This window comes from Capricornis sumatraensis, chromosome 18 (assembly GCF_032405125.1).
Source record: "Capricornis sumatraensis isolate serow.1 chromosome 18, serow.2, whole genome shotgun sequence".
Lineage (NCBI taxonomy): Eukaryota > Metazoa > Chordata > Mammalia > Artiodactyla > Bovidae > Capricornis > Capricornis sumatraensis.
The window spans coordinates 42,649,173-42,663,273 of NC_091086.1; the positions used below are offsets into that span (position 1 = coordinate 42,649,173).

Here is a 14,101-nt window from a genome sequence, read left to right on the forward strand (position 1 = left end):
GCTTTTTGCTTTGGGGCTTTGAACTAAGCCCTACTTGCACCAAACCCTTCCACTCCCCCAAACGACCTGGTGCCCTCCACTAAGCATCACCCTCCTGGTTTCTGGGGACTGAACACCCCTCCATCTCTTGGGTGTAAGGACTTGAAGAAGGAAGAGGGTTTCTTTGCTGGGACTCCATTTTGCCTAAGGCCCACACAAGACAACTTCAATAAACACAACATGGGATTAGAGAAACAAAGCTGGGTCTGTCTGGTTTGTGTTCAGAAACACCAGGGACATCTAATGCCCCAGGAAAATGTCTCTTAACCCTCTTTGTTCCTTGAAAAACCACCAAATTCCACCCTAAGAATTGTGTGCCTTTGGCTTAAAGAGTTGCCTTAGTCTGTGACGAGGCAATCAACCTGAGACAATGGAAAATATCCAGATTTGTGCTGGCAGTGGAGTGGGGAGTGGTGCTCTCTAAACTACGAACAGTAGAGGGGAAGGAAAAGAAAGAGCAAAGGGCAAACTGAAAGCACCAAAGCCGAGCTTACTAGATTCACCAGAGCCAGTCTTCCCCACGGGAAATAGCCTAATTAGGCTCTTCCAAACCAGGAGCTTTATAAGAACTGTGGTGTTGGAGAAGACTCTTGAGAGTCCCTTGGACTGCAAAGAGATCCAACGTCCATCCTAAAGGAAATCAGTCCTGAGTATTCATTGAAAGGACTGATGCTGAAGCTGAAACTCCAATACTTTGGCCACCTGATGCAAAGAACTGACTCATTTGAAAAGACCGATACTGGGAAAGATTGAAGGCGGGAAGAAAAGGGGATGACAGAGAATGAGATGGTTGGATGGCATCACTGACTCAATGGACATGAGTCTGAGTAAATTCCAGGAGTTGGTGATGGACAGGGAGGCCTGGAGTGCTGAAGGTCATGGGGTCACAAAGAGTCGGACACGACTGAGTGACTGAACTGAACTGAACTGAACTGAAACCAGGAGCTTGGACTCTGGAGCAGGGCTGGACTTTCAGTCAACAGCAATTAAAAGTCCCAGCTGTGATGCTCTTGTATCCACCTGAAGAGAGCCAAGAAGCACCGCCCCCCCCCACCCCCCCCACCAAACAGGAAAGAGCCTGAAGAGGACAGTGGACCTCGCTGATGATGATTCAAAGTAGGACACGGACTTGGAGCTCTCTGCTTGGTTGGAGCTGTGCCAGAACCCTTCCACGGCTGGCTCTAAGCAGACCATGGCCACAAACTAGCATGAAGTTGACTCCCCTGCTGGAAATCGCACGCATGTAACCCTGGCTTCAGGAGCGTTGAGTTCTCACTGCTCCTCAAAGCCTGAGTATCAGATATCCCAGGGCTGACCATTGTCCCTCTCTCCAGGCCCTTTGACCAGAAAGGGTCTGGGCTGTTGGTCATGAGGTTGGTTCAAAAGCTACATTTTTGTGGGGGTTTTTTTTGTATGTGTTGTTTTGTTCTAGTTTCTATGTTTATTTTGTATGTTTTCTTCCCCTGGGACTACAGCTAAATTCTCCTGCCTTCTTGGAGAATTATCTTCTGGCATGGAAGATAAGGAAAAGCTCTGGGAAAGATGAAGAGAAACTGACCTCCCAGGAGATAAGGAAAGTGCTCGAGGGGTCTTCTTACCTCTTGAGAATATCTGGATTGTCATATGTCAGGTAACTGCGGCCGATAAACTGCGGGATCTCAATAGCTTCTGTGATCGCTGAGACAGAACAGAAAGCAGAGGTTACGAGCTATGCGGCTCTCTTGACCCCAGCACTCCACCATGCGGCAGGAAAAGACAAAGAAAGCCAGCTCCCGGAAATAGGGCATTCATCAACTTGGCAGCCCCTTCCTCTTGGCTGCACAGGCACTTGGCCTGGTTTGGCATGACCTGGCCTGATTGCCAGGAGTTGGCGTCTCTCTGGTGGTCCCTCCCTGGGGCTGGCCGTCACCGTTATCTGCCTCAGCCCTACCGAGAAGGCCCTGCAATATACTGAACCTTGAATCGTGCCCAGTTATTCCTGGAAGCTAAAGGGCAGGCCCTGGGCCATGTGAGGAGCAGCTGGGGATAGCCCTAAAAGTTCTCCAAGGGAGGCAAACAGTCCCCCAACAAAATCCACCAGGATTTCTCTATTTGAAACCAACCTGGTCCAGAACCCATTCGGTCACAACCTCAGATACTGGTTAGTAATGGATAAGGCTTTGACTGTTTTTTGTGAAGCACCTTCTGCTGTTTTATTTCACAAAATTTTTACCACAGACATACAAAGGAGCAGCAAGTATTGGGGAAGGGGAGGCTTGGGTGTTCCCATTTTATAGAAAAAGAAAATGAGGCACATAATCATACAGGATTTGCCCAAGATTATACAGCTAAGAGAGAAACAGACTATGAGCCAAACTCCGGCCCTCAGCCTACTTTCCAATATTCTAGAAGTGTTTCCTTCTCATTACTTTGTTTTCTTGAGGAATCACCGTCGTCCACACAGTGAGTAAAGGAATAAGTTAAGTAGTAGCATTTGGTGTCATGAATTAGGGATAATGCAGAGGATTTCTTCTAAAGAGATCACAGCAACATCACTTTCCTCTTTAGAAAGACAGAGAAATGGCAGTTTAGAAAGTTAGGGTAAAATGAATCTCATGTTCAAAGAAATGTGCAAAATGAGAGAAAATAAGCCAGCTTATAAAATAAGTCATAGCTTCACAAGATATGTGGTTGGCACAAAGAAGACATTGAACTAAGGACTCTACATCCAGGAGAGAAAAAATGTGTAATTGTCGACGCTACAAATGATAGGAGAGTTTAAACTCAACTTCTACACATTAAAAAGAAGGGAGGAAGGAAAGAAAGAAAGAAAAGAAGGAAGGAAGGGAGAAAAAAAAAAAACAGTAAAACACAAAACCCAATGACATTGCATGTGTGTATGCTCAGTCATGTCTGGACTCTGCAAGCCCATGGGTTGTAGCCCACCAGGCTCCTCTGACTTTCCAGGCAAGAATACTGGAGTGGGTTGCCATTTCCTCCTCCAGGTATCTTCCCCACTCAGGGATCGAACTCGCCTCTCTGGTGTCTCCTGCATTGGCAGGTGGATTCTTTACCACTGGGCCACCTGGGAAGCCCATGATGACATTGGGCCCCCAAATAAAAGTTCCTGTGTTGGCAGGTCACCCACAGCATGCTCCTGTATTCTTCATAAAAAGAAAGAAAAAAAAAAGGAAGGAAGGAAAAGAGAAGTTGGGGGAGGGAGAGAGTAAAAGAAAGAAAAGAAGGAGAGGAAGAGAAGCAAACATTTGTTTGAGGTAACTATCCAAGAAATTACTTTCTTGTCCTCTGAGGCAGCATGGCCCAGGACAAGGGGCTGTCGACCCGGAGGGCGTTTTAGAGTCAGAAATGAATGGCTCTTTAATTTCAAATCCTGAGCTGCACCACCCTCTGGTTTAAGTGAGGAGGAGGAGGAGGAAGGAAGAAAAGGAAGCTGAGAGGGAAAAAAAAGATGCAAAATGCCACAAGTAGAAAGTTGGTGGGAAGAGAGAAGACGAAGGGGAAAGCAGATGTTAGAGGAGGAGAAAAGAAAATGTCAGAGAAGCAAGGAGAAGGTGTGGGGAAAAAACAACAACAACACGAAAACAAACAGCCAAGTGGATGGCAGCCCCAGGCAGGGGGACACAGAGGGGACGAAAAAGCTGTGGCTGGGGGAGAAGTCCAGGAGAAGCAAAAGTATAGAAAGAAGAGGGTGAGAACGCGGTATAAGAAGCAAGAGTGGGAAACGCAGGAGGACAGGGGAGCTCGCAGCTGGGCGAGCAGGCCCTGAATTGCCAGCTGCTGATGCCAGGCAGGAGGAGAAGCCGTCCCTCCCAGTCACCCTGGAGTCCCTGCTGGGTTTGGCTCAGCCCCAAGCAGGGCCTGTCCCTGCTGTTATTGGTCATGGACATGGGTCTGTGGCCAACAGTCATCATTCCCCTGCACCCCTGGAAATGATCAGGACGTGCTCTGCACCTGGACTCTCAAAGGGCTGTGTGTGTGAGCCCCGTCCAGCTGCTGACTAAGCCCCCCTAGCTCAGGGCTTCCCAAGACCCAGCCGGGAGACAAGTGTGTTCCCAGGGCTGGTGATCTCGGTGGGAGGCTGCAACCCCTCTGAGAGGTGTGTCCCCCGTTACCCTCTGAAGGTGGCTGGCCGGCACTGTGCCCACAGCCTGGCCAGAGCCTGCCCTGGCACCAGCCCAGGGGCCGTCCCAGCTTCTTGGAGGACTCACTGTACTTACTGTTGAGGCAGTAGTTCCCACACTCTGCCAGACGCCAGCATGAAACAGAACAGGGCAGGTCAGAATCTCACAGTCACTGTAAAATCCCAATTGCTGTGGCTGCAGATCGCTGGAAAGCGGCCTCGCACAGCCCCTGGGAAGCCCTGCAGGAACTCACATTCCTCTGAGGGAACGTGAATCCACTCATTCCCCTCGTGAGAAACCGCTGGAAATCTTTTCTCTCAGCATGGTTAGCACCAGATCACCCAACACACCTCCGCAGATCTCGGCTTAGTAACTGGGGTGCAGGTGGTGGTGGACCAGGAAGAACACCTCTGAGGCTCCCCTGACCTTGAACTGACAATGCCCACTTAACCTAAACCTGGAGAAACACTTCCTGGAGAGCTGCTTACCTTGTCAATGACCACTACCTTTTCTTAGCTCCAGGCTACATGTGAAAAAGGAATGATAAGCCAGCCAGCTGCCTCTTTTCTCTCCACAGTGGAAAATATCACCCTAATTCCCACCCCACCCCCTTTACAAGGTTCAGATCTTGTGATTAATAAAGAGCAGGGGAACACTCTAGAAATGATACCACTGAACACAAACATGGTGAAAATATACCGTGTCATCAGTATATGTGGATAAATATTAATTCCATCCTAAAACATTACAGTTAGAAGTAACCACCTAGTCCTTTCTAGCCTTTTGCAGTTTGTTTAAATATTGTAAGCACAAGTATATTTTATCCTAACCCTTTATATCTAGTTTCTTCTACACTTTTTTTTTTTTTTTTTTTGTCCTGTGGCAAAGGCACTACTCAAAGACAGTTTTTGGTGCTTCCTCACATTTAGACCTAAAAGCTGGAGACATCTGGTGACAAAATGAATAGCCAGCCTGCAAGCCAGGCAAATTTTCCACTTCAGGGACTTGAAATTCCCAATGGACTATAAAGAGTGGAAGAAAACTTGCTGGCTCCTTCACGCAGTCCCAGGACCAAGGAAGGAAGGACCTGGGGTTGTAACCTAGCTTTTCCAGCAGCCAGGACTCCACCCCACAACCTCCTGAGCAATGGCAATCCAGTCCCAGGAAACTGGACTGAACTTCCAGGGTGGGCAGCTCTCTCATTCACAGGCAGCACTCTCCCTTGCTGGACAGCTCTGCTTGGAGCAGCAATCTTGGTCCCATGAAGCTGACTCTGCAGCCACAAAGTAAGTAATAGCTAAAAAATCATTTTCTACACTACCAGCCTTCAACTATCTGAAAAATCAACATCTAGGCTGAATGCCTCCAAATTTTCCATTGGTTAAGGACACACCATCCCAAGAAAAGAAATTCCCTATAGTATGCACAACTTATATGTTTTTTGAATTTGTGTTTTTTCATACTGAGTATTCTTAGATTACAGCTCATATTTAATGAAGCTACTTTTTTTTTTAATGCTCTGGGACTTCCCACCATCCCCCAGTCAGACTCAGCAATTTGATATGAATTTACTGAATACATTGTGAAGTGCCTAGAATGTGGTCAATCATTATGAGTCAAGCAGGTTCCCATCTTTGAGGACTGTACATCCCTGACAAATGTGTGACCTAAGCCAGTGGCTTTTGGTGTTGGTAGTGAGTGGAACTTCAGCTGCTGCAGAGAAACACTCCCATCTAGTGGCCTGAAGGGTCCTGCACCGTCTGAGTCAGAACTTCTCAGTAATCTGGGAAGGGAAGGGAAGGGGGTACCATCAGAGCTCAGTCCTTTCCCAAGTGACCTGTCTGCCATGGGCTGGGGGAAACCCTGGAGGAACCAGCTGCATCCTACACCCTTGTCTTAGACACTCAGAACATATCCAAGGCTCTGAGAAGACCCTCAGAAGAAGCGATGGTTTACTCAGGATTACGCAGTCTTATTTGAGGCTCAGATGGTAAAGAATCTGCCTACAGTGCAGGAGACCTGGGTTTGATCCCCAGATTGGGGAGATCCCCTGGAGAAGGGAGTGGCAACCCACTCCAGTATTCTGGCTTGGAGAATTCCATGGACAGAGGAGCCTGGCAGGCTACAGTCCATGGAGTCCCAAAGAGTCAGACATGACAGAGCGACTCACTTTATTAGACCACAGAACCCCTGTCCCATTCTGCGCATGTGAATGTTATGTTGTCTGTCTCTCTGTGTGAGCACAAAACAGCCATCAGTATTCTTTAGAACTTAAATTTTCACCTGTGCTTTGTGAAACTCTGCTTTCCCTTGTTAGTAACTTAGATACAAGAGCTCTTAATGGCCTGGGACACAAAATGGGCTAATTTGGATGAGAGTAGAGAGAAAGAAGAAAGAAATCTCTAAGGATGGGGAGTACTGGCTTTCTGACACCCCTCTGGTGAGATGAGAAAGGGACCTCAGGACTGGGCTGCAGCATGGGGTGCTGAGGTTTGTGGTAGAAGGCACACGAGGGTGAGAGCTCCAGATGGAAGGTGAGGGGACCACCGCGCATTATGGTTTCTGCTGGTATCTGAAGTTGTGGCTTCCGGCTTCTCTAGCCCCAGCTGGGGACACAGAGGCTCACTTTCCTGCAGCTCCGTGGCAGCCTGGTGCCCACCACCATCTGGGCTCAGACTCTGCTCCAGCCTCTGATGTCACATAGACAAAGGGTGGGACAGGGCTCCCAAGACCCTCTTAATGGTCTGATGGTCTGAGAGCCCGGAATCCCCCCAGCCCTAGCCCTCCCGTACCACCAAGAGTTGAGAACAAGTGTCTAGTCTCCCAAGTAGGGCCCCAGTGGAACTCCTCATGGAGGAAGGTAGAGAGAACCAGACTCACTGAACATCCCCAGATCGAACTTCCTGCTGGAGAAGGTGCCCCTTGGTATGGACTGAGTGTTGGGGGTTTCTCCGACATGCTGCACACTGCAAAATGGTGGTTTAACATCTGTGGGAGACACTAGGGAACACGTTTGTGCTTTTGAAGCATGATCTGTTCATCATGGAGGGGAAAGCTTGTAAATATATAAGGGTAAGAAGCATCTTATTAGATCAGGTGGGATTCTCTTTGATAACCAGGGATGGCTCCTAACCAGTCTTTGTCTTTCCCACTAAGAATATATCCCAACTTTTAGACTGTTCTTTTGCTTCTCTGTGGAACAGTATAGTTTGCCAGCTCTCTTTCCTTTCTTTCTGACACTTATCCAAGCTTACTGAACAATCACAGCAGTCTGTATGGTAACTGTGTACCTCTATGTGCCTGCTGGGGCCTGAAAACTTGTCCTTAACAGCCCTAACCTGTACCCACAGTCCCGTTAATCCTCCCAAGCCATATAGCAGGAGAAGAAATTACATGAGCCATGCCTCCTATGTATGAATCTTCCTAGGACTGACAACAATTGCCCTTTTGCCAGAAATGCCCTATTTCAAAGCACGAGGAAATGCTGATACAATGTGAAAGCAGCTGATGCTCCGAGTTTTAGTCTTGGTTGCAGTCTAGGATGTTGCAGAAAAAAGGGGTTTAAATGCCACCTAGACCACCGCCACACTGCCACTGCCCAATCTCTTGGATCTTGCCAGAAGGCCCAGGCCCTCATTAGCGATCTGACTTTCATTTTGGAGAGGTATATTTCTTATTGAACCTGAACCTATAGTTGCAAAGCTCTTTACATCTATATGGTTAATGTTCTGTAACAGGAAATAAGGGTTACCAAGATACCAATTATCTTTTCTTTCTATTTAATTCCAGAAGCTAAATGTTCATTTCATCCTGGATTTTATATATTGACCCTTAGTGTTAGCATCTAAGGCAAGAGCAACCTTGCATTTGCCTGTGGTAAAATTGGAGACTTAGGAGATTCAACGCTGATGTGTGAAATCAGGATCCAATTTTCTGAATGAACAGACCACTCGAGCTAAATCTCTCCAAGTACCTGCTGTTAGCTAAACAGTGATTTCCTTGTTAGCTTTATAATCAGGATCATTCACAAATGGCTCAGTTCCTCTTCTTTAGGGGTTCATCACTAGAGTGAGCTACATTTGTAAACTTATTTCATATGATTTGCCATGAGGGTTTCAAAATTCATTTCAATATAATACTACTTAAGCTTCCAACTGGCTAATTGGCATCTTTCATATTTTCCAAGACTGCTGCAAAACAACTTCTCCTAGCACTCCATACACTGAAATATCTACCTGTAGTCTACAGTTTTCCTCTAAGCCCTACTTCTGAGAACAATCAAAAACCTGGGAAAAAAAAAAAAAAAAAAGGAAAGAGAGGGAGAGCAGTGCCTCACTCAGGACTGCTGCCTTCTTGCCTTCAGGCCTGTTAGTTCCTGGAGAGGTGAGGCCTCCCTGACATTCTAAAGAGAAGGTCCACACGGCTCACCGTGATGCGGCTCCACGACGTGGGCCTCTTCTAGACCCACCCTGGCCTCTGCCTCCCTTGAGCAGACGTGGAAAACAGTCCACCAGGACCTGCGATCTGGATCTGCTCTGCTTTCAGACAAGGGCAAGTTGGAAGTTAAGTGCTCACAGCACCTGCTGGTGGGTTTTATTTTTCTCACCAAGAATAATAATGGCTTCTTGTTGTTGTTCAGTTGCTCAGTCATGTCCAGCTCTTTGTGACCCCATGGATTGCAGCACGCCAGGCTTCCCTGTCCTTCACCATCTCCCAGAGCTTGCTCAAACTCATGTCCATGGAGTTGGTGATGCCATCCAACTGTCTCATCCTCTGCCACCCCCTTCTCTTCCTGCCCTCAATCTTCCCCAGCATCAGGGTCTTTTCCAGTGAGTTGGCTCTTTGAATCAGGTGGCCTAAGTATTGCAGCTTCAGCATCAGATAATGGATAATGGGTGCTATTGTTACTTAGTAGGTATTCTTCTGAGAAATATGAGTACTGCCTCATTCCTCTTCTAAAGAATACACATTGCCTTATGTAATCTACACTACCATTCTCTGAGTTAAACAATATCGCTGTATTATTCTCATTTTACAGATGAAGAAACTGAGGTACTGAGGAAACATATACAGCATGGAAAACAGCAGTCTGCAGAAGGTTGTTCGTATTCTAGCTTGTAGCAACTAATGTGCAAGTCATATTGTGCCATATTTGGCAAGAGTTCCCTTTGTAGCATTCACAGGTAGGAGTCAAAAATATTTTGTCAAAATATTTATCAGTCTATAAAGCCCAGGCATTCACCTGTCAGGATAGGCTCTGGAAGAGGCTCAGATCAGGGGTCCTGGAAACCACTCCCGCCCCCAATATTATGAATTAACCCTTTGATTCTAGACCATGGGGCAATTCTCAGAGAAGGAGCCATAGTAGCTGTGATGGGGAGCTATTTACTTACTCTTAACAGAAGTATTTCAGCATTTTAATTCTTATTAAATAGTTAAAGTCATTTATATATACATATAATTAATCATCTGGGTTTCCCTGGTGCCTCAGCTGGTAAAGAATCATCTAATATGCTGTTGACGTCATTAATAAAAATAAACAGTATGGCTGTCTCAGGGTAATCAACTCGTCCTTTAAGAGTGGCAGTCTCCCAAACAGCGTGTCCATTCTCTCTGCTCCAGGAAGCAGTTCCCCAGCACACGTGCATGCATGCACACACACACACACACACACACACACACAGAGTGTACCTTTTTGGCAGTGCAGCCCCTCGAAGCCCAAGGGGCAGTCACACTCATAGCCCTCCTTCCTGGGTCGGCAGCTGCCCCCATGGGCACAGGGGGAACCCACGCAGGGGTGGGCTGCATTCTCCACGTTCACGCCCCACGTGAAGTCATGCTTCACGTGGATGGTCCGGTCATTCAGGATGATCTTAGGAAAGAAAACATAAAGAAATTCAGGGATTCAGAAACCAGCTCTGGAGTCTTCTACAGCTTCCCTCAGCACACCAACCTGAACTACGCTTGGGGTCGGGGGGAGCTTTAAAAATAAAAAGAGAAAGTCTGGTTACTGCTTTCAGAGTTCTGTGAATGACGCAGGAATGGAAGTGACTGCATTTGGTGCTTGGGAGAATCTGCATCAGGTACAAGAGTAAACAAGCAGCTTCCTCTGGTTCTGGACAACCTGGCCACTCGGAGCAATCATAAAGAACAACCAGTTACTACAAAACTGGGTTTCTAATGCTGTATAGTGGAATCATGGGAGGTGAGGGGGTTAAGAAATATACTCATGCTCAAGCCCCACCCAGATCAACTGAACCAGAATTTCTGTGGGTGAAACTGAGTCACCGGTAAGTTTAAAGAAACACTCCAGGTGATTCCAAGATGCAGCCAAGGCTGAGACATGCAGCTAAAAAGCAGAGTAAGGAAGAATACAACACAAAATGTCACAGAGGCAGGAATCCAAGGTGGGGCGGGGGGCGGTGATAGAGTCTGGGGGTGGTGGAAATGTACTGCTGTGTCTTCCTGGCTGGTATTCTCTGCAGCCTCCTCCAGCTCCATCAACACAGTCTCTCCAACTGCCCCCCTCCCTCCTGCTTCCTCCTTCCCCAGCACTCCGGAATCCCCACCTCACCACATCCTCTTCCCCGGAGTGAAACTCGGGTCACATTCTTAGCTCTGCTGTGCATATTCACCAGGACAGACAGCTCTTTGCTCTCACCCCTTTTCCCTGCAATGGGGCTTTAGTGAAACTGATGAATTATAGAGAGAGGTCACTGGGCTCCCCGACTCCAAATAAACAAAGTGTGCATTGGCCCTGAGCTGTGGGTGTTTCGGGGTTCTTCAGGCTTTGCAGAACTCAGACAGAAAGAGCTTTTCCTAGGGTAACCTCCAGCGTGCAGGGGATCCTAAGAGGTTAGCAAGGGTACTTCTGGCCACTCATCCATGTTTCCACAGGTTTGTCTAGTTTTTGGAGAGTCGGGAAAGCTGGGAGAAAACCTTCCTCCAGGCATGCCACTCAGAATCTACCAGAGAAGAGCCGGAATCTTTCCACACTGTCCCCCTTTCTTGCTGTGAGTGACAACTGTAAACCCGAGTCATGAGAAATTGAACAAGGCAAGTGCCATGACTGGGTTGGGGCTTCCACAGTGGCTCAGATGGTAAAGAATCTGCCTGCAAGGTGGGAGACCTGGGTTTGATCCCTGGGTTGGAAGATCCCCTAAAGAAGGTAATGGCTACCCACTCCACTATTCTTGCCTGGAGAATTCCGTGGACAGAGGAGCCTGGCAGGCTACAGTCCATGAGGTCACAAAGAGTCGGGACACAATTGAGCGACTAACACTTTCACTTTCTCTTACTGACTGGGTCACTGGGAGGGGAGGGGGCTTTTCCAGGAAGTAAGGAGGAAAGGCTTGTATGTGTTGTGTGAAGAGAGCAAAGCCTGACATGTTCAGAAGGAAGATGAAGCCTCTCAGCAGCTCAGCTTACTTCCCAAGTTAGAATTTCAAACCCATGATTTCACATGGCCAGTCCCACTCACGGCGGGGACAACGGTCTGAACTGAGGTGTCACTGACCTCACAGTTCAGCAGCAAAGGGAAGCACAGCAGGGTGAGGAAATACTGACTGGACCCCTTTTCTGGGCCGCACACTGGGATACAGAGAAGGACAGAGTCCCTGGGGCCCTTCTCAGAGCCCAACTGTGCAAATCCTGAGAGGACCTCCTCTCTCTGCCCCTCCACCTCCTTAGCGCCTCCCATACTTTGCCTCAGATTCCCCTCAGGGATTGGTGGCCCCCATTCCTTCACTGGTTGCCAAGAGAAATAGGACTTGGCTGACATCCAGGAACCAGATGTGTTTTTCTTCAAATTCTTTTTTTCCCATGTTTAGTGGTCCTGCAACTCTGGGTTGGTGGGTCAACTTACATGTCTGTTGTAGACAGAACATAATCTCATGACTGGAGAGATCACGGGCAGCCCTGAGAGAAGGAACATGTGACAGATATGAATGGGGACGGTGTCCTGTCTCTCACTAGCTGAGTGGATTTTTTTTTCTCGAACCTTCCATGGAAGGACTCTAATCTGTGCTCTTAAGAGTTTGGTTACATGATTGATGAACAACCATTAAAACAAGGTGGTGGGGATGGAAGTGGAGGCAGCAAAAACAATTGGGTCTTGCCTTGAGCAAAAAGCCAAGTGACCCCAAAGAGAAGCAGGAGTCATTATGAGACTCCATCCATTTCCTTCCCTTTTCTACACGTGTCTGCAGTGACCTGGTGCAACTGCCCCCTCAACAATACTAGGATATTCTAAGTAGATTTATTGTAAAAATTCATCTTCAGTGAGTTGCATTCATGAGATGTCCGCTGGGCACAGCTGGGCGCAGACACTATAAGAAAGTGGGGTTGGAAAGGTATGCTTTGAGAATTAAAAAATATAATTTAAAAAATGTTAGAACTTCCTCAAGGTTTCTTTCTTGGGTATAGCAGTTTGCACTGATCACAGTTCTCAATTCCATTGTCAGTAGTCAAAGTCACACCATGCACATGAGGAAGGGTAGCTTGTACCTTCTGGATGCTCCCACTGAACGGCTTGAGGATGCCCGAGTTCTTCTTCACGTCATCATAATTGGGGACCCCACCAATGAAAATGTCCGAGTTGCACTTAATCTGGGTGAAGCCTCCCTGCCAACAGATTAAAAACAAAACACGGTATAACCAACTGTGCCTCTGGTTCCTTGTTAGGGAACAAATGGCTGAGGCAGTCTCAAGACTCATCATGACAATTTTTATACATATTGGCCTGACCTTTGTCCTGTTTTTCATTACTGCTTATCACCTTTTTGATTTTTTGTAAATTTCTGGACATTTCTGAGATTCATCGTCTAGAAAATGCAAGCAAATATGATAGACCACTACATCATCGGTATCACTCTCTCCCTGCAGGAAGGTTACCTGTAACCTGTCAGTCTCAAGTGGGGCAATGTAACTTGCTTTGGTCAACAAAACATGAGCAGGTGAGAAATGAATCATTTCTGGGCAGAGTCTTTCAGAGCCAGGAGTGGTTCACTATGCCCTGTTCCTCTACCCCTATTTCCAGAGGTCCCCAACTTCCAGGATCTAATGTCTGATGATCTGAAATGGAGCTGATGTAATAATAATAGAAATAAAGTGCACAATAAATGTAATGTGCTTGAATAATCTTGAAACCATCCCTACCCTCCCATCCCTCTTCCGTGGAAAAATTGTCTTCCATGAAAGTGGACCCTGGTGCCAAAAATGTTGGGGATCACTGTTATTCCTTCAGCCTGGGTCTCAGATTAAGGCTGCAGCTGACTTTTGATGGACGTGTAATGTGAATAAGAAATAACTCCTCATTATAAACTGCTGCTATTTGGGGCACACGTGTGCCTGAGCCTCTCCTGGCAACTGACATCCCACTGGTTTAGCACTTTGCCTAGATTTGGATACATGATTCAAATTCCAGTATAGCGCTTATTGATATATTCAGTAACGGTAAAGACAGAATTCCCTTAGGCCAAGAGAAAGGGAAAGCATGCGAGTAGGAGGCATTCCTTGTTATCAGATACAAAGAGCAGAGAAATTCCTTCCAGATTCTTAGAGACCCCCCACTGTCAATCCCCAAAGGCTTCTCTTGCTTCTGGTCATTTCAACAGCCTAAACCCAACAGCTGGGCTAGATAACAACCTGTGTGTGAGATTTAATGTCTAAACTCCTTCAAACATCTTAAGCAAAATGTTAAAATGCCCTAAGATAACATGTAAATTTGAGACCTCTGGGAATGAACACATTTGGGGTAACATAAGTTATTGTTTTCTTTGATTTATGGTCAAAAGAAATACGAAGTGTAGCAGGATTCAATTATTTTCCAAATACTATTAGGTACCTACCATGTCCCAGGTACTAAGTGGTACACAAACCACAGTAAATAAGAAAGCCCAGGTCCCTGCCCTCCAGGGGCTTACACCGTGGGGCAACACAGA

General features: G+C 47.0%; 1 protein-coding gene across 1 annotated transcript in view; it reads right to left on the reverse strand.

Moving 5' to 3' along the window:
• EGFLAM (EGF like, fibronectin type III and laminin G domains) overlaps positions 1-14,101 on the reverse strand; it is a 189,254-nt gene that overhangs the window by 15,745 nt on the left and 159,408 nt on the right. Inside the window, exons 17-19 of the mRNA XM_068990556.1 lie at positions 12,666-12,782; positions 9,852-10,032; positions 1,638-1,716 (exon numbers count right to left, since the gene is read on the reverse strand). Of these exons, the coding sequence (XP_068846657.1) occupies positions 1,638-1,716; positions 9,852-10,032; positions 12,666-12,782 (377 nt within the window). The remainder of the gene's footprint in view (positions 1-1,637; positions 1,717-9,851; positions 10,033-12,665; positions 12,783-14,101) is intronic.